The sequence below is a fragment of the Atractosteus spatula genome, chromosome 1, assembly GCF_055471065.1.
Source record: "Atractosteus spatula isolate fAtrSpa1 chromosome 1, fAtrSpa1.hap1, whole genome shotgun sequence".
Taxonomy (NCBI): domain Eukaryota; kingdom Metazoa; phylum Chordata; class Actinopteri; order Semionotiformes; family Lepisosteidae; genus Atractosteus; species Atractosteus spatula.
In genome coordinates this window covers 61,111,171-61,130,424 of record NC_142706.1, presented here as the reverse complement: position 1 = coordinate 61,130,424, position 19,254 = coordinate 61,111,171, and the positions used below count along the sequence as shown (strand labels likewise).

General features: G+C 47.1%; 2 protein-coding genes across 2 annotated transcripts in view; both read right to left on the bottom strand.

Annotated features, from left to right (window-relative positions):
- shmt2 (serine hydroxymethyltransferase 2 (mitochondrial)) overlaps positions 1-212 on the bottom strand; it is a 31,365-nt gene extending 31,153 nt beyond the window's left edge. Inside the window, exon 1 of the mRNA XM_088914237.1 lies at positions 92-212. Coding sequence (XP_088770363.1) covers positions 92-124 — 33 coding nt within the window. The 5' untranslated portion in view covers positions 125-212. The remainder of the gene's footprint in view (positions 1-91) is intronic.
- Positions 213-9,405: 9,193 nt separating this feature from the next.
- On the bottom strand, positions 9,406-11,103 carry nxph4 (neurexophilin 4). Its single transcript, XM_088921134.1, has 2 exons — positions 11,032-11,103; positions 9,406-10,227 (listed from the first exon to the last, which is right to left on the bottom strand). The coding sequence occupies exons 1-2, from the start codon at positions 11,101-11,103 to the stop codon at positions 9,406-9,408; spliced, it is 894 nt and encodes a 297-aa protein (XP_088777260.1).
- Between the last annotated feature and the right edge of the window lie 8,151 nt (positions 11,104-19,254).

Below are 19,254 nucleotides of genomic sequence, written 5' to 3'. Positions count from 1 at the left end.
CTGAACACTCGTGTTTACGTCTCACACTACTAACTGCGAGAACAATGTTTTATAAAGAAAAGCGACAGACTTTTCAACCCTTTGTACTTACACGTGCAAGCTGCCTCAGCGTCAACGACAGCATGTCTGGGCTCTTTCCGAGAGAAGTCTTGTCGTGTCGAGGGAAAAAAGAAGAGTTGTAGCCAAGTACCACGTTGATAACACAAACCACAGGCTGACAGGAGGAGGAAGGCGCATAAGACCACGGGAACGCGCTATTACGCTTGCGCAGCAAGTTTCATAACTAGGGTGCGCAGTCGCAGTGACGATCAAAAAAAAAAGCTGCCAGCGAAAGGCTTTCTGGGATTTGTTGTTTTTGTTTAGGCTATACTGTGCAGATGATGCAACCGGTGTTTAAAAAAAAAGGTTTCGCCGGACTCGCACATCTGGCACATAAGAACAGTAAATAGCTTATTAAAAATCAACCCTTAGTACCTTAATTATATTGTAATGTTAGTTGCATATTCCTTTTATAATTTACATCGGAAATAAAGGGCGAATTTTTAAAGATATACGTTTGTACGCTCATTCCCCATGCTATTAATTAATTAGATATAATAACCAATAACAGACGTCAATGGAGCTGCAAAACGTATTAACACCTAATGAACAATTTAATTTCCAGCAAACCCAAGGTAATGCTTGCTAGGATGGATGAATGTCCAATAAGCTGAGAACGGAGCCCAAAGTAAAATAGGCAGTTCACCAAGTCGTGCATTTGCAGTACTTATCATTTCATTTTAAGCATCAAACTCTTACAGCATGCTTATTTTGTTACCGCATGTTACATTACAAAAATATTCCTAAAATGTCCCAGCAGGCATATCACCCTGCAGCTCACAGCTCACAGCTGGCAGCCCACTGAAGCTCACCAGGTGTGAGCCTGGTCAGTACCTGGATGGGAGACCTCCTGGGAAAAACTAAGGTTGGTGCTGGAAGAGGTGTTAGTGGGGCCAGCAGGGGGCTGCAGTCTGTGTAGGTCCTAATGCCCCAGTATAGTGATAGGGACACTATACTGTAAAAAAGATGCTGTCCTTTGGGTGAGACGTAAAACTGAGGTCCTGACTCTCTGTGGTCATTAAAAATCCCAGGGCGTTTCTCAAAAAGAGTAGGAGTGTCACCCTGGCCAAATCTCCCATTGGCCTTTATCAATCACGACCTCCTAATAATCCCCATCTATGAGCTGGCTTCATCACTCTGCTCTCCTCCCCACTGATAGCTGGTGTGCAGTGAGAGTACTGGCGCATCATCCAGGTGGCGCTGCACACTGGTGGTGGTGGAGGGGAGTCTCCATTACCTGTAAAGCGCTTTGAGTGGAGTGTCCAGATTATTATTATTACTACTACATACTTACACGCACATCACTAAACTACAGGAAAGAGTGGCAATGAAGAGGAGACGAGCGGTTGCCAATTCTTTCTTAATTCACACTTTAACTCCTCCTAGACAAAATAAATGAATAATTGCGGTTAAGATTTAATTTCATTTCTCTTTATTTGAAGTCTCCTTCTTCATTTTGCTTAAAGCCACAGCGAGGAGGAGAAATAGAAACATTTAAAAGCCATGAAATGTTCCAGCTTGGAGCGGAGACTTGCGTAGTTTCCATCCAATTTTCAGTTCAAAGGAGTACTGCAAATGCGACAGACTGCAGATGGAAGTCAAGCCATTCAAACAGACTTATTATAACAATTCTCTTAAAATGCCAATTAGTCCCGGCTCAGAAAAACCCCACCGGCTAGCCAAACAAATTGCATCTCTCGGCGTAGGAGTTGTGTCTGTCTCTCTGTCTGGCACTGAACAGCATCTCTTTGTGGGAAAGTCGGGGTTGAAACAGCTCTCAGTTACACAGTGGGCTTAATTATTTGCATAATTGTAATATCTCCATCCCAAACTGTTTCATGGGTGTTTATAGGTATAGGCAGTGACTCGCTCCTGAGGAAGGGAACGCTTTGTGTTATCAGCTGCAAACGACCTTAAGAATCTTCCCCTGTCTAAGGAAGAAGTAATAGGTTTATTCCATGCTGAAAAGAGGAGAGAGAAAACACAACGTTTCGGCTGTGAGGAAGGCTTCACAGCCGAAACGTTGTGTTTTCTCTCTTCTCTTTTCAGCACTGAATAAACCTATTACTTCTTCCTTTGCAGACTATGCACGCTGACGCAGCTACCCACCTGAACTATCCTCTAAGTAAGTTAATAATTGGGTTAATTGTTTAATTGACGACTCGTATTGGAACAAAACCCAGAAGGCATGAGGGGGTTGGTTTTGACATCCCTGGTTCGGCGCCGGTACCAGAGCAAAGCTGTCCAATGCTTTGCCCTGCCCCCACGGACCGAAGCAGAGAGACACAGCTATAATGGATGAATTCAATATTTTTTCCTTCCATTGTTTTATTTTGTTATTTTGCCTCAGAGCCCAGATAGCTCTGTGGCCTAAATGGCTCTCTTGTAATCAGAAATGCTTCCAGGAGCCCAGGTCCAAATCTCACCTCTCAGTGGGGAGTTTGCATGTTCTCCCCATGCTCCTCCCACAGCCCAAAGACATGCTGGAAGGTTAGTTGGCTGCTAAGAAAACTGGCCCTGCTGTGTCTGTGTCTGTCTGTCCCGGGATGGACTGATGTCCTGTCCAGGGTGTATCCTGCCTTCGCCCGTTGCTCCGGCTCCCCCGTGACCCTCAGCTGGGTGAAGCGGTTAGATGGTTCTAAATTGGGACTCGATCCCTGGTAGAGAAACAGGTTGAGAAACACTGTAAATCTAGGGACATGTAAATCTATCGAAGGACGGTTAGGGAGCCGCCCGGCACAGCACGAACATACAGCAGGATTATCTTTACGGCGGAAAAGCAGCGAGCCGACCGCACCGCGCTGTCTCTGCGCCAGCGGAACATCACTGCCTTGAATCAGGTTGCTGCCAGGAAATTCATGTCGCTTTGTATTAACGAAGCACCTACCAGCGAACTGTTTCCACACACCCTGTATGTTTTAATGGAAAATAAAATAACTGTGCACGTGTATGATTCATTTGTACGACCATGTGCCAATATAATTGACGAAGACTTCTTACCATGATTAAAGCTATTTGGCCTTACTAAGTTCATCCCAGCTGAGGTCTCAGTTACGTCACCGAACCCCTTAAGTGACGAATATCGCGCTGAGCTCGAACGCTTTAGTTTGACGTGGGCGTGCCAAGAAGCGCGCTCGCTGCCGCTGGTTCGAGCCGGGTTCATGTCACGGTGCACAGCTGCCGAATCTCAGTGGGAGGGACACAGGACTGGAGGAGGCTGTTCTAATATGGGCGCTGTAAGTGTGAGCTTTAGTTAGTCGACCCGAGCTCTCGGCATTCCGGCGTCACACGTGGACGCTAACCCCCCTGTAGAGCTCGCGGAACACATCAATCAGCTGACCAAGACCTAAAGGCCACCTTATTGTAGAAACATGTGCGCCGGTTGTTGTTGGACTGGTGGACAATTCCACACTTGCCTGGGTGTGCAATATAAGAAAAAATATAACTGGCGATTGCAAATTAAAAAAAGAAAATGTCAAAAATATTTACAGTGATTCTGCTTTCGTCAAAATAGCGTGGAGTAGAGAGGAAAAAAAAGGCTTAACAACAATTCTCAGCAAAAAGTACAATGTGTCCTTGAACAGGGGTCAGGCGAGGTCAAGAAATTCATGTTCATACAGTCACTTTTATCAAACTGGAGCATGCAAACCTACAGTATATCCCTAACCTGAGCTTTAAAACACACCAATGTTTAAGTTTGTGTTCTCGTAATTTATCTTCTCTAAGTCTCTTTGTACTGTTTGCCACACTTATTACATTTGCTCCTAATTTGCAAGTGCTGAGCAAATTTGGATTCGGGGCTGTGCGTCACATGCATGCATGCAAAACGAAATCATTCTGAAAAAAAGAGACGGAAAACTAATTTAATTTGTTCCATATTCGGGGATGGAGAGAAGGAAAAAATCATTTTATTGTCATTCACATCAGCAATGCACAAAGAATTAAATATGTGCTGCGGTGATTGTTGTTCATCTATCCAGAAAGCATGTTGGAGTCTGTGGCACTTAAATTCAGCTCCTGCTCTATCTTAAGCCACAGACTGTGGTCTGATGTGAAAATTGAACGAGATAAATTTACACTTGATTTGCATTTCTTACCTGTTTTTCCAATTTGATATAATGTATTTACATTTGATTTCTCACGGTCTGCAAATGACGACTCCCTGCAATCTGCAATTACAATTTATCAGGTGCTTTTACCATGATTTGACAGTCTTTTACTCAAATGAAGGCTGACCGTATTACAGTTACACTTGCTGTACACTTATTACAGTGCACTTATTACTGGTTCCTCAAGCAGCAGGTGGCGCTCTGACCTCCAAACCCATTATGATGACCAGGAGTCACTGTGCTGTCGGGGGTGCTGTCATTTACATGAGATGTTACGCCGAAGTCCTGAGTGCTCGGTCATTAAAGATCCCGTTGGCACTGCTTGTAAAAGGAGGGGCAATAACCCCAGTGTCTGGGGGTGTATTGCATTTGGGACATCCACCATCCGACCTCAGTAAAGTTCTCCCCTAATTCAGCTGGTGACACAATTTCTCCCTCTGGTCTGCTGTGCAATGGGACAGCTGGCGCCGAAAGGCTGCTGTGTGTCACCCAGGTGGCGCTGAGCCTCAGTTGTGGATGAAGTGGGTCCCCTCCTCTATGTAAAGTGCTTTGATCCTTTGGGATGAAAGGGGCACCGTAAATCAAAGGAATTATTCTTTTAAATACTTTCTGTAAGAGGCAGCGCTACGTAAAGGCCATATTTTTCCTTCTGTTACTAAAGCATGCTTATTGCATCAGTCTCTGCAAGCTCATCCCTGAATATTTTTGCTCCTACGGACAAGGAGCTCTGACTTTGCTGCGATTTTCCTTTGCAAAAATAACAACCGGAAAAAAAAAACCACGAGAACCCTCTCCTGGACCCCAGGGAGAGCATTGTGATCGACCAGCTGCGTTGCGATCTCAGGGCCATTGATCCAGAAAATAATAGGATATCGAGCGAGGCAAAACGAAGATTCAATTAGTATTGACTGTGTTATTAAACAGAGCATCCCGAGAGAGGCAGCAATCGCAGCCTTCCTCCTCCAGAGCTGCGAGAGCGAGCCGAGCCTGCTATTCTGGGGCTGGGTCATGGCACCCGAGCGATTTCCTTACGCTAATTGGCTTTCTGAGAAGAAGTCATACCTTCCTGCAAACACAACGGACAGCTGCCCTTTTCTCTCAATTGAGTTTCATCCTTCACATATTGCAGAGAGGGAAAACATGCATAATCTCATTTCAGCTAAAGCCATTGGCGATTGTTCAGTTTTCTTTTTTTTTGTGCAATACGAATTCCCCAGCGCAGGGTTTCTCACTGGTCCCTCCAAAACCTCTCTACTGCCCATGTGAAGACCTTTCTCTGACTCTGGGTCGTTGGGGAAAATTCACTGAAAATACCCAGCTGTAACACATGTTCCTGATGGAAGGGTAGGAAAAGGCTCCACTTTGCCAGATCCCATTGGATTCAATCACAGAAAGAGGGAAAGCACCCAAATCAAAATCACCCAATCTTCAATGCTGAAAGATCCATTTCTTGCAGCAAATATTCTTGTCTAATTTTGCTGCGCATTATAACTCGGATGGAGTTGTGGAAGATGGAGTCTGAAACATTGGGGTACCCATTCTTTGAAATAGGCCTTTGTGGGTAATGGCCACCCACACAATACAACACTCTTTAACCCATAAATCAAGCATTTGGAAAGTGCTGAAATGGAATGAACTGGAGATTATAGATCCAATATGCAGACATGCACAGGAAGGTCTAAGACCCTGGATTTAAGCCATCAATACAACAACATACATAAGCTGGTATCCACACCAGCACATGTGCCATGATTACCTCCTTATTGTTCCAGCTTTGCAGGCAGGTAAAAGACATATTAAACACATACATGTTTAACATGTATGAAGAGAAAAAAAACATATATACAATCAGTTGTCAAAACTAAGCAGGTAAAAAGCCGTGGTAATGAAGGATAATTTAGTTTTACTGCATTTGAAGAGATTGTGTTTTTTGCAGCCCAGATGTCACTCAGACCAGTACGTGCAGATGGAGAGACACAAGCACTCACCTACAGAGACGAAGAATGAGACATACACCCACACACTTTTACAACAGGTGTACAGCAGCCTGATTACATCATTCAGATTTTAAATGTTCTCTCCCAGGTGCAAGAAGGATTCACTGTTATGTGTTCTTTATAAATTTAAACTCTGTACATAAAGGAGAAACAGGCAACTAAAGAAAAAGAACTGCTGAGGGTTGCTGGCAATTTTGAGCTTGTTGTTAATGGATTTTTCTTAAAGGCAAGCAAATGTTTTTGCCCTAGAGATGAATTTGATCTCCTTGTCTGTCTAAAGTAAGAGGAAACTATTTGGATTGCAGGTTGCAGTTTTGGCAGTTGGTACAACTGGTCTCATAGCCCAAGATGAGGCTGCTACTGTGACATCACTTCCAAGGACCAGGGGACTGGCCCTTTGGCATAGCTGGTATAGCACTACTTTAGGCTGTGCAGATGCCGAGCAACACAAAGTGTATCAGTGACTTGTGTTCAACCACAACCATGTTGAGCTGGATGACTAGGGGAGACAAAATAAAGCCGTCACACTAAAGCCTACCCCTGTTTTTAATTTAAATGGACATTACTGAATGAAGTAAAAGGAGTAAAGAGACACAGTGCTTCTCCTTTCAACTTGTGCATTATCAAGGATTCTTTTACCATAGAAATGTAAATTTTTATGTTTTATTCCTGATATAGGAAATGAAAGGATAGCTGTACTGATAACCTGCCTGAGATCTTGAACACAATGTTTTTCCAGTAGCCCTTTATCCTTGTTATATTCTAAGTATTTCATCATTACGGAGTGCTCTTTTAAATGAGAATCCCACAGCAACAGTTTAGTCAATTTTAATAGTCATTTTCATATATACAGATCTTGTACTTTTGAAATACATTTTCTACACATACTGGTTACAGCAGCACAATGCTCTTTAGCGGTGGTTCAAAATTCTGTTTGCATCTCTCCAGAGCCAGATAGTCTTTGAACAAACAAGCAGGACTCAATTCACAAATCCACTTATTCCCGGGTGAAATTTAACAAACAAAAAGAGCAAAATACAATTTTAAGATAAAAAAGAAACCCTAAGCAAAACCAAAACACATTTCTAAGCCCTTTAATTTCTCGTAAATTAGTCAAAACAATTTTCCTTTTTGGGAGTTGCTCCCCACGACTGTGTGCTGTCCGGCACTTTTAAACCTAGGAAATCGGCTGATCAGCGATCAGCTGGGCCAGGAATCATGGGAAACAATATTACAGCTGGCAGCTGAGAAGCTCAGATGGGATGAAGGTGAGGAGCCTTTGTGGATTGTCTCCGCCTCCAGTTTGCAGCTGTGCTGTGAGGACTCATATATTCTTAGATTTTGCCACGCATTGTCCTTGCTTTACCACGGTTGTGGATCATGCAGTCTCCATAACTGCTCATGCATTATCACGCTGTCCGAATGCACTTTCGAGTGCATGTCTGTGGCCCACTATCTCAAGGTTAGACACTTGGGTATTTTTGATCAGATTGCTGCCAATCTTAATTAAAACACTCAGGGGGCAGATCCCAGATCCCAACACAGAGTTGAACCAGACCCACTAACAGAACACTAGCAGAAACACCCCTTCACCTGTACCCCTTCACCTGTACAGTATGTCATAAGGGGGCGTTAAAGATTGTTTCACTATCATGATGTTCTACTGGCTGTTTAATTACAGGCCTCTATATTATATTCTAGATAAACATGTAACCTGCAACATGATACATATGAATTGCTTTTGGGTTAGTATTGTTCTGCCTGTACTGGGGCCCTGAGCTCAATTCTACACCTGTGGTGCTGTCTGCATGGTGTTTGTATGTTCTCCCTGTGTTTGGGCTTCCCCCAGATGCGCCGGGGAAAACTGGCCCTGGTGTGGGTGTGTGTGTCTGTGTGTGTGCCAGCCCTGCAATGAACTGACAGCCTATCCAGGGTGTGTCCTGCCATGAGAGGCTCCGACTGTCCTCCCACCCTGAATTGGATGAAGCGGACTGAAAACGGCTGGGCGCCAATTTGCTTTCAGGACAACAGCAGCAACCTGGCAGTGTGTGATGTCATCTCTGCAAACTGGAGCAGAACACAAATGCCTGGGCATAGTTCGGTCAAAGGCTGCTATGTTAATCCTCAGGGTTTCGGTGGCTGTGGGGGAGAGATTTCTCTGAAAAGGAAAGAGGACTTGGAAACGGTTCTGTCAATAAATGAAAGGGTTCTATGCAAATAACAATACAGAGCATACATAACAGTCTTGGAGGCAACCTAACCCTCCCCATGCTATCGTCATGAATAACAGCCAGCAAACTCCCCAGAAGTCTGCCGAAGACAGGAGAGCTTCAGCTAGGCCCGGCTGATGATCTGATAGATGTTGCACCTCCCACCGCTCGGCTCGCCTCCCATCTGTTTCTCCACCAAGGGGTCCGTTTTGCGGGGAGAGTGCAGCTGCAGGCTCATCATGACCCAAAGGGGACCGAGCAGGCGCCTCGTTTAAAACAAAAGCCAGGAAGGAAAGAACAAATGAATTCAGAGCCGTATCCTTTGCAGTAATCACGTAATTCCAGGTCTCAGTCATCCAACTGTCGGGGTCTGTTTAGGCGAAACCCTGCAGTATCACATCAGAACCCCTGCTGTCTTTTTTTTTTTGTTGTTGTGTTTCCATTTGCCGTATGTTCTGCCACAGAATCCAAGTCAAAGTTCCTCCTCCTCTGCATTTCTGTTAAAGTTGCATGTCTCCGACCCAGTCCTACAGTTCCAGGAGGGAGAAAGGAGACGTTCCAGGGCTCAAGCAATGGTCACAACAGAAAGAAAAGAGAAGAACGGGCCTCTGTTCAGGTTCAGGGATTTCTTGGCAGATGCGGTTCACAGAGAAGTCCCTTCAGACGCTCCCCACGGTTTGACAAAACAGGTGGAAACTCGGGTAGGGGTGAAAAAAGAAACAGGTGGGAAATCCAGTCTCTCTAACTGGAATGAGATATCCCAGCTCCCACCTCCGGGTGTCTCCCAGGGGCGCACAAAGACGGGCAGCACTATCCCCGTGCAGGGAGGGGAAATGAGGAGTAAAATAAAATCCGATCTCGGAGGACGGTCACCAAACTACCCCACATTCCCTAACAGCCAACGCCCCCCACCCCCACCCCCACCCCGATTCCAGCCCCCCCCCCCCCCCTCCATCATCGAAGCACCGCCATTGCCACCGCGACCATCCTTCACCCGAAATAGGGGTGGTCGTTCTGGAAGTTGTAGTCCGGACAGACTTTCTGGACCAGCTTGTAGTCGATGCTGAAGAAGGAGATGAAGATGCAGATGACCTTGAAGGGCTTGGAGCAGAGCCAGGCGGCGTGGCTCTGGGTGTGCTCGGAGAAGCACGTCTGCGAGGGGTCGTACAGGCAGGGCTTGGTCTTGCGCGCCCGGTTGGTCTTCTCGTACTCCACCCGGCAGTTGAAGTTCTTGGACTCCTTGTGGTCGATGGTGGCCTGCTGGGGCTGTTCGAGCGGCTGCTGCTGCTGCTGCTGCTGCTGCTGCAGGACCTCGAACTCCACCACCTTGGTCGGCGGGACGATGCTGACGGACACGTTGCCCAGGCTGGACGAGTTGTGGCGGAAGTAGACGCTGAAGGTGCCGTTCACGTGGTCCACGATCTTGCCCGTCACCAGCAGGCTGAACTTCACGGTCTTGATGTTGAAGTAGAAGTCGCCCCAGCCGAAGATCTTCTTGGTTTTCAGCGCCGTCTTGAGCGAGGGCTTGCGCTTGGAGCGGTAGCCCGTCTGGTCCAGGAGGAGAGACTGGTTCCTGGCCCAGTCGTAGGGGTTCAGGAAGCTGTAGGTCGGGGGCTTGGATTTCAGCGGGTTGTGGTCCATTGTGGAAAATATCCGGGAGGTGTGGAAAGGAGCTTTGATGACCCCCCCGCCTCCATCTCCTTCTCCTCCTCCCCCGCCTACTTCCGCCATGCCGTACGGCAGGGTTTTGACGGCTGCCCCCAGCTCCAGGTACTCCAGTGTCTTCCCCACATGTTTTTCCAAGCCAACCACCTGCAGCGAGAGAGAGAGAGAAAGAGCCAGAGTGAGAGTGATGAAGCAAAAGTCAAGCCTGGAGCAGACTCCCGCTGTGCTCCACGACAGCACAAGGACATTAGAAATGGACTGAAACTACAGAAGGCTGTTTCACCCACCCTGGCCTGTCTGTTCTCTACTGTCAAGTCCGTTAGGTTTCGTTGAACAATCTAACCTTTTACCAACCAGTCTGGTTGACCAAACACAGACAATTTGAATGTGACTGTGTTCATTGCTTTTCCTCTTTTTTAGTTCTGAACTGCCAGGCCCAGCTGCCCAGGACTGGGTTTTGACGTGTCTTGTCTCAGCAGACTGTTCATGTGCTGTATGGAGCTGGTACCTGGATTCATTTTACTGTCACAGAGACCTGTCAAGAGCCAGGGATCTGCAAAGCCCCAGACAACACCAGATGTACTGTACCAAAGGCAGTTAGAATGCTCTGGAGAGTAACCAGTCCACCCCTGAGGTGGGTGAGGTGTTGCCACCCACCTCCCCAAAGATACGCACCCCCAAAATGGAAAAGAAACCGATTTATTGTTATTGCACAGCAATCATATCCTTCGCAACATAACTCCCTGCTGGAGGTCTTGCTGCCGGTCTCAAAATATCAGCCAGTAGCTTCCTGAGCCTCGCGCCCTCCTCCAGAACAAGATGATACATAGCCATCCAACCCGGCGCGATGTCTAGGGACACACGAGGATGCTGCAGCTGTAGTGCCACACGGGGCAGGGAGCAGCAGAGCAGGAGATGAGATTAGAGAAAAGTATTGGACCACACTCTCACGGCTGTGGGATCGTCTCCAAACTTCAAACAAGACGGGACATCCACGCCATCTGGCCTTACAAAGGTCACCATCATGAGCCTTCGCTTGTCTGTGACCTACATCACGCCGTGTAGAGTGCTGATGGCACTGTGATAGAAAGGGTGTGGTTCCCGCGGTATGGAACAGCGCTGTTGGTGTTTGTGAGGGTCGGAAAATAATGTGTTTTTCTGGACAGCTGGACAAAATGGTAGACACTGTATTTTGAATTGCACCATGGGGCACACACAGACACAGACATCCACACACTCACACGAGAAGCCAATTGATGTCCCAGCGTGTCTCTTTGGACTGTGGGAGGAAGCTGGAGCCCCCAGAGGAAACCCACACTAAGACGGGTAGAACATGCAAACTCCTCACAGATAGCACCCCAGGTCCAAAATTGAACCCAGGGCCATAGCACTGCAAAAAAGCAATGCTAACCACTGCGGCATCGTGTGTGCTGCCCACTGGTGTGTTATTTCCCTTCAGACAAACATAATGATCAGGCTATAGGAAATAAAGGCAGTCTGGGATAATCCCGCCTCCTGTACCTGGAGAGTGGGGGCTGTGCTGTAATCCCTGGATTTCCTAATCCCTCAGACAGTGCATGTGCCCATTACAGGTCAAATGCAGAATATTTAATGGCTGATTTGTTGTGTAATTTTAATAATGATTACAAAAAAAGGTCTCTTCTAAAATACCCATACACCGGATTTCCCCTTTATTTTATTAGTCTTTCTAAAAACCAAGTGGAATACTCTGGAATGTGATTAATAGTCATCATCGTGATAATTATTTCCTCCCTTCCCCCTCTGAATACTGTAGTTTTGCTTATCCAAATATCCAAACACCAAGCAACAAGAGCAAAGAAATAGCTTTAGAGGAGTGAAATGGAGATACATATGACACCACTATGTTAATTAAACAATCTGTATACGTGTACTTTTCCTTTCAGCACTACGAATGTGTAATGGTCACCGATCTGTTGTGTTCAACATGTACAGCTGTCAGTGTTACACTGATATTTATAGTGCCCATTATAAGTAGCTGGCTGAACTGCAGACAAAATATGTGTAATGGATAATTAATCATTACCTACATGACAAATATGCTCCATATATCTCCTTTTAAGCCAGCAGTTTAAGCTAGGCTGTGAAGCCCAGCTTTGTTTGGAGGGACAGTAGAATTGGAAAACCTTTAGAATTTAAAGCAAGAGGATGTTAGGTTCTAAAAGTGTGCAATGGATTAGTAAAGCCCTATTTAGAAAATGTTTGAACAATTGTGGCTACCACATTACAGAAAAGATATTGCTGCTCTTGAAATAGTCCAGAGAATAGCCACCTGATGCATTCTGGGACATCAAGCAATGTCTTACACTGACAGGCAGAAAGAACTGAAGCTTTTCATCTTGAAGAAGGAAGGCTACAAAATCAATTAAGTGAATGCAGAATCAATACTGAACCTTGGATCAGTGGACAGAAACTATGTTGAAATGCAATAAAACTTAGAACAGCAGCTAATTCTTTACACAAAGGATGGTGGGAGTGTGGAACACGATACCCAGCCATATTGCTCAATCTGATAACCTGGCTAACAGGTTAAAGCCAAAACATTTTAATGCTTCATTTCATCCTTAGGTCATGACATTTTTTTCAAAGGACACAGAAAAAAGAAGCCAAGCTGAACCATTCTGCTTCCTTAGTATAGCACACCCGAGATTCCTTATTCATAGGGAAAAAATGGAACATTTGTAAAGAGGTAGCAGTCACTTGAAAAATAGTCTAAGCAACTTTTCTTAGACATACAGTGGTGTGAAAAAGTGTTTGCCCCCTTCCTGATTTCTTATTTTTTTGCATGTTTGTCACACTGAAATGTTTCAGATCATCAAACAAATTGAAATATTAGACAAAGATAACACAAGTAAACACAAAATGCAGTTTTTAAATGAAGGTTTTTATTATTAAGGGGAAAAAAAATCCAAACCTACATGGCCCTGTGTGAAAAAGTGATTGCCCCCCCTGTTAAAACATAAATCAACTGTGGTTTATCACATCTTTGGAAAGCTGAGTTCAATTTCTCTAGCCACACCCAGGCCTGATTACTGCCACACCTGTTCTCAATCAAGAAATCACTTAAATAGGACCTGCCTGACAAAGTGAAGTAGACCAAAAGATTCTCAAAAGCTAGACATCGTGCTGCGATCCAAACAAATTCAGGAACAAATGAGAAACAGAGTAATTGAGATTTATCAGTCTAGAAAGGTTATAAAGCCATTTCTAAAGCTTTGGGACTCCAGCGAACCACAGTGAGAGCCATTATCCACAAATGGCGAAAACATGGAACAGTGGTGAACCTTCCCAGGAGTGGCCGGCCGACCAAATTTACCCCAAGAGCACAGCGACGCCTCATCCAAGAGGTCACAAAAAACCCCACAACAACATCCAAAGAACTGCAGGCTTCACTTGCCTCAGTTAAGGTCAGTGTTCATGACTCCACCATAAGAAAGAGACTGGGCAAAAATGGCCTGCATGGCAGAGTTCCAAGACGAAAACCACTGCTGAGCAAAAAGAACATAAAGGCTCGTCTCAGTTTTGCCAGAAAACATCTTGATGATCCCCAAGACTTTTGGGGAAAAAACTCTGTGGACTGACGAGACAAAAGTTGAACTTTTTGGAAGGTGTGTGTCCCATTACATCTGGCGTAAAAGTAACACAGCATTTCAGAAAAGGAACATCATACCAACAGTAAAATATGGTGGTGGTAGTGTGATGGTCTGGGGCTGTTTTGCTGCTTCAGGACCTGGAAGACTTGCTGTGGTAAATGGAACCATGAATTCTGCTGTCTACCAAAAAATCCTGAAGGAGAATGTCCAGCCATCTGTTCGTGACCTCAAGCTGAAGCGCACTTGGGTTCTGCAGCAGGACAATGATCCAAAACACACCAGCAAGTCCACCTCTGAATGGCTTAAGAAAAACAAAATGAAGACTTTGGAGTGGCCTAGTCAAAGTCTTGACCTGAATCCGATTGAGATGTTGTGGCATGACCTTAAAAAAAGCAGTTAAGGCTCGAAAACCCTCCAATGTGGCTGAATTACAACAATTCTGCAAAGATGAGTGGGCCAAAATTCCTCCACAGTGCTGTAAAAGACTCATTGCCAGTTATCGCAAATGCTGGATTGCAGTTGTTGCTGCTAAGGGTGGCCCAACCAATTATTAGGTTTAGGGGGCAATCACTTTTTCACACAGGGCCATGTAGGTTTGGATTTTTTTTTCCCCCCTTAATAATAAAAACCTTCATTTAAAAACTGCATTTTGTGTTTACTTGTGTTATCTTTGTCTAATATTTCAATTTGTTTGATGATCTGAAACATTTCAGTGTGACATGCAAAAAAATAAGAAATCAAGAAGGGGGCAAACACTTTTTCACACCACTGTATACAGCAATATTAAATAGGCTATACTAATGAGCTGACATTCTGGGGAAACTTTTTAATGAGAGAGACAAGCCATATGTTGGCTGAGTTTTCTGAATGGTTGGTGGCCAGGCTTCAGGAGCAGAGAGACTGTTCTTTCTCAACAGCACAATGCATCCCAGACAGGACTCGTTAGGGAGGCCGTGCGCAGTGCATTGTGGGAGAGGCCCTGGTGCTTTGGAAGCCAGTGTGTAATACAGTCCGCATCACAAGTTAGTACTTTGTGTGCGCCTGCTTGGATCCAAGGCCAACTCACGTCCTGGATACAGCCAGTTCAAGAGGAGACTCCAAGGATTGTTGGACAGAAAACCCCTACCTGGCAAAAGAGTAGTGGTGGTAGTGGTAATGTGCATTTTACGGTGCTTTTCATCCCAAAGGATCCTAATGCCCTTTACATGAAGTGAGTCCCCTCCTATATCGGGCAGAGCCCACCTGGGAGACACACAGCAGCCCCCCTGCACAGCAGGTGTTAATTCAAAAGATTTTGCCGTTTCTTCTGTATGTTGAGCTGTCGATGAGAAGAAAAGCACTAACCTCATGTTCACCACAACCCTACTCAATCTCTTTCCTTCAGTAATCTGTTGTTCCAGGGGGCAGCACAGTGGTGCACTGGGTAGCAGTGCTGGGGCCCTGGGTTCAATACCTGGGCTGCTGTCTGCATGGTGCTGGCATGTTCTCCTTCCTCCAGGTGCTCTTGTTTCCTCCTACAGTCCAAAGACATACTGCTGGGTTAACTGGGCTGGTTAACTGGTCAACTACTGCTGGAATTCTGGGAAAACTGGCCATGGTGTGAGTTTGTGTGTGTGTCTATTTCTGTGTGTGCCCTGTGATAGACTGGCATGCTGTCTGATACTGTATGTACCCAGCCTTGTGCCCGTTGCTTGCCAGGAAAGGCTCCGGCTGCCCCATGACCCTGGTTTGGTAACAGCAGTTAGAAAATGGATGAATGGATACCTAGAGACCCTGGCATGTTCAGGGTCTTGCGCGTATGAGCGAGCTGACGGGTGGAAGCGTTTGAAACAGCGATGAGAGCCGAGCAATTTCACCTCAGGACGGCGTGGCAGGCTGGACCCGTTCTCGTCCAGCGACATTGGGTGTGCAGAGCTGCTCGCAAGCAGCCCCCCGCGCGAGCGCTGCGCGTACAGCGGAGTAGAGCACTTCCGCACCCGAGCCCCAGCTCGAGCCGGAGCCCGTCCAGGTTTCCATGGCGCCCAGCCAACAGAGAGCACGTGGAACAACAGCAGTATCCTCAGCAGGGAGGTGGACCCGCAATCCACCAACTGCGGGACCGGAGACTTACCAGTAAGGGCTGGGGATAACCAATACACCCGGCTTGAGGTTCAGGCTGCCCTTTAATATTTTTCTTTTTCTCGGAGAAAAGAAAGGCGTGGCGCGCCGCTGTGTGGCTTCTGCTCGTCTTCGCCCGAGGAGCCAACAATCCCCATTCATCACGCCTGTCATTTCCCTCACCCAGCAAGTTTGAGAAAGCAAAAATAATATATATGGAAATGGGATCCTCTGTTTTATTTTTTTTATTTTTTGAGTGGGCTAATAGAATTAGGAGCAGCGCCTCGTCCTTAATATTTATAAGCAGCCGGCGAAAGTGATTTTCCTTTCGCCCGAAGAGCTGCGCTCGGAGTTCTCGCCAATCCCCACGCACACACCTCCTCTCGTGGGACTTGTCAAGTTATCAACACCTCAGCGCCTTTCTGTTAGAGGTGCTGGCGCGAGCGCCCAGGGGCTTAGGCACGCGTGGGACAGAGCCTCCCTCGCCAAAACGTAACGGCGCAATGAATCTCGGGACAGCTCCGCCCGGGACGCCCCACCCATCAGTTAAATCCCTATAAAGGCGCGCTCTTAACTGACATCAGGAGGGATAACAATGGTACGTCAATCTCGCACAGATGCACATAATCTCCATCATTAAGAACTTACAGTAGCTATATATATATCTAACTTAACCGCTTCCCTTCGCATTTAATAATAATAATAATAATTCCTTACACTTACACGGCGCTTTTCTGGCCCCTCCACTCAAAGTGCTTTATAGGTAATGGGGACTCTCCTCCACCAACCTCTACCTGGATGACTCGCCAGTACGCTCCCCACACACCATCCACCAGCTCTCAGTGGGGAGGAGAACAGAGATGAAGCCAGTTCAGAGATGGGGATGATTAGGAGGCCATGACTGGTAAAGGCCAGGGGGGAATTTGTCTCAGTTTGTCCCAAGCATCTCTCCTCCGCCCCATCTCCACCTTGTAGCTGCCTCTCGGTTCACTCAGTGTGAACGGGCTTCACGCCTGCTCGTCCTGCAGCCAGGAGGCCGCCCACTGAGCTGGCTAAACCGCAAGTGTCTCACCAACTACTCCGAGCTTTCACAAAGCGTTCAGTTCCTGGATGCCGTTTTCCCAGGTACCAGCCACGACCAGAACGTCCCAGCGGAGGGAGGCGACTCATTAAGAAGACATCATGGAGTGTTTACTTACGAAGCGGTAAAGACAACGACCCGATAAAGAGCTCCTGATGCGGAACAGACTTCCTCCCGCGAACGTGCGGAGACTTGACGGAACACGTGCGTGACAGGCGCACGCCAAGCAGTGCTAACGGTAATGAGAGCGTCTGCAAACTCGGGAACATATCTAAGCGTAAAAATACATCGTTTCGAACTAACCGCTTCCTTAAAAAAACAGACTCCGGAGATTTATTTCTCAAGCGTACGATTTTGAGAACGACAAATCTCTTTGTAACACGTATTCTGACTTGACTGCTGTAGATCACGTTTCTACAGTACAATGCATAAAGACACCTAACGCTCAAACTCATTTTCAAGAACCCGGCAGTAAGATTTAAAGAAAACAATGCAGACGTTCACGAAAAAGAGCTCAAAAACACATTTTCTTACACTATATGAAGTTCCCTCGAAGGAGGTTTCCCAAGACGCCATTCTTTTCAAACCAAACCGCGTGTGATCACTCTGATCTGGGCTGGTGCTGTTTCAGCGCCCCGGACGCAACGGGCCAACAGCGACGAACACCCACGCGAAGCCACCGTGCACGCTCCACCTTGGTGGATGAGGCCCATCCTCGTTCCCACTATGACCAGTGAAAACCCGATTGCCGCCCGTCGAAGCAGCTGTGAGATTATTGCTGTACCCGGAGGGACGGTATTGTGGCGTTCCGGGAGCGGGCTGTCCCGGAACCCCCGCCGGACAATTCCGGCACATTCACTTCGCCCTATCCTCTTCTGTTATAAATAGGGGACCCCTTCCCCCCTCTGCCCAGTCTCGCGGTAAACCCCCGACAGAGTGGAGGGCTCCGTAGCCTTTCCTGCTCTCCCCGCCTGCCTCTCCGCCCCGAGTGACTCGCCCGCCCCTGTACTCCAAAGGGCAAGAAACCGGTGAGCTGCAGTTCCCGTCTCCCGCCTCTCTTCTTGCACCGCCGCCCAGCAGCGCAGAGGGAGCTTAGGGAGGGCCGCGGCAGTCCAGGATTATGAACTGTGCCTGTCTTTATTTTCACGTTTGGGCGCAGCTCGCCTCGGAACGAGAGGCCGGAGCGGGTTCTGTGCGGAACCCCTTCACCCGAGCCTCCGCGGTGGAGACGAGACCGATTCCAACCCGCTGCGTGCGGCAGCTGCACAGATAAACCAGCTCAGACACAGTAAATTAAGTCGCCAGCTCCTCTTTAAGTACACCGCGTAAAGAGATCGAGGTAATGGGCCCTGCAGTCGCGTCTCACGCGGAGACGCCGTGAGGGAGATCTGCACATTAGAAACCTAAGAACATCCTGACAGCGCGGAGCGGTTACTGGCCCCGTCCGTAATCCTTCTCTTTTTTATTGCATGAGTTGTTTTTATTATTTTTAAATGGTGTCGGCGGCACTGTAATGTTTTCTTTGAGATCGAACCGCTAAGAGAAACAGGACAAACAGTGAAATACGAAATTGGGATGGGGGAGGGGGGTGTTGGGATTATCAAGAACGCATGAGCGAGAAGCGAGGGAGCGTGAAGGCGGAGGAGCGGAGATGGATTGTGCGGAGCACGCGCTGACATCCGCCTGCGTCGCGTGGACGGCGTCAGAGCGCGCCGCGGCTGGAAGGCGTGAAGAACAGGCTTTCGCGCGAGCAGGGCTCTTCGAGGATCGAGGGGATATTAGCGAGCTAATGACCGCTTCTGAATATCACCACCCCCTCCAAGAAAAACAGCTCCCGTTATATCGGGTTTACTTTACTCGAGGCGTGAAGTCCGATTCGCGCAATCGCAAAACCTGGGGAGTCAGACCCCTCGCTGGAAAATGGAAACAACTCCGTAGGCTTAATGTGGCTCGACTTTTTTTTTTGCAGCGGCAGTCTGAAATATTAACGCGAGCTCAGGATGTGACAGCAGGTGAAAGGGGATTCAAAGTTCACCTGGAGGTACTGTACTGACTGCCGCTACCACTCTCCACGAAATAAAAATGAAACACGCATAAAAAAAAACGCACAAAAAAAAAACACAAAATGAGACATGCTGTGGGGGGAAATAACGCTTCCAGGTAAACATATTTTAAAAATGGTATCAAAATGTGGAATTTGAGATTCAAGGGAGACATCCGTGGTTCTAACTGATCCGGCGATCTCATGCAGCCGGGTATCGGCTTCAACAACGTGGCCGGGCGTCTTGTTCCGCTCCTCCACAGTGAGAAGTGCTCTCTTGAGCACTCCGACACCAGCCCGCTATCGCTTGTAAAAACTTTCCC

Excerpts from the sequence above, each read along its gene's own strand:
- nxph4 (XM_088921134.1), bottom strand. The coding sequence starts at position 11,103 with ATGGTGACCTTTGTAAGGCCAGATGGCGTGGATGTCCCGTCTTGTTTG. Across the intron at positions 10,228-11,031 it reads TTGGAGACGATCCCACAGCC|GTGGTTGGCTTGGAAAAACA; the intron begins GTGAGAGTGTGG and ends CTCTCGCTGCAG.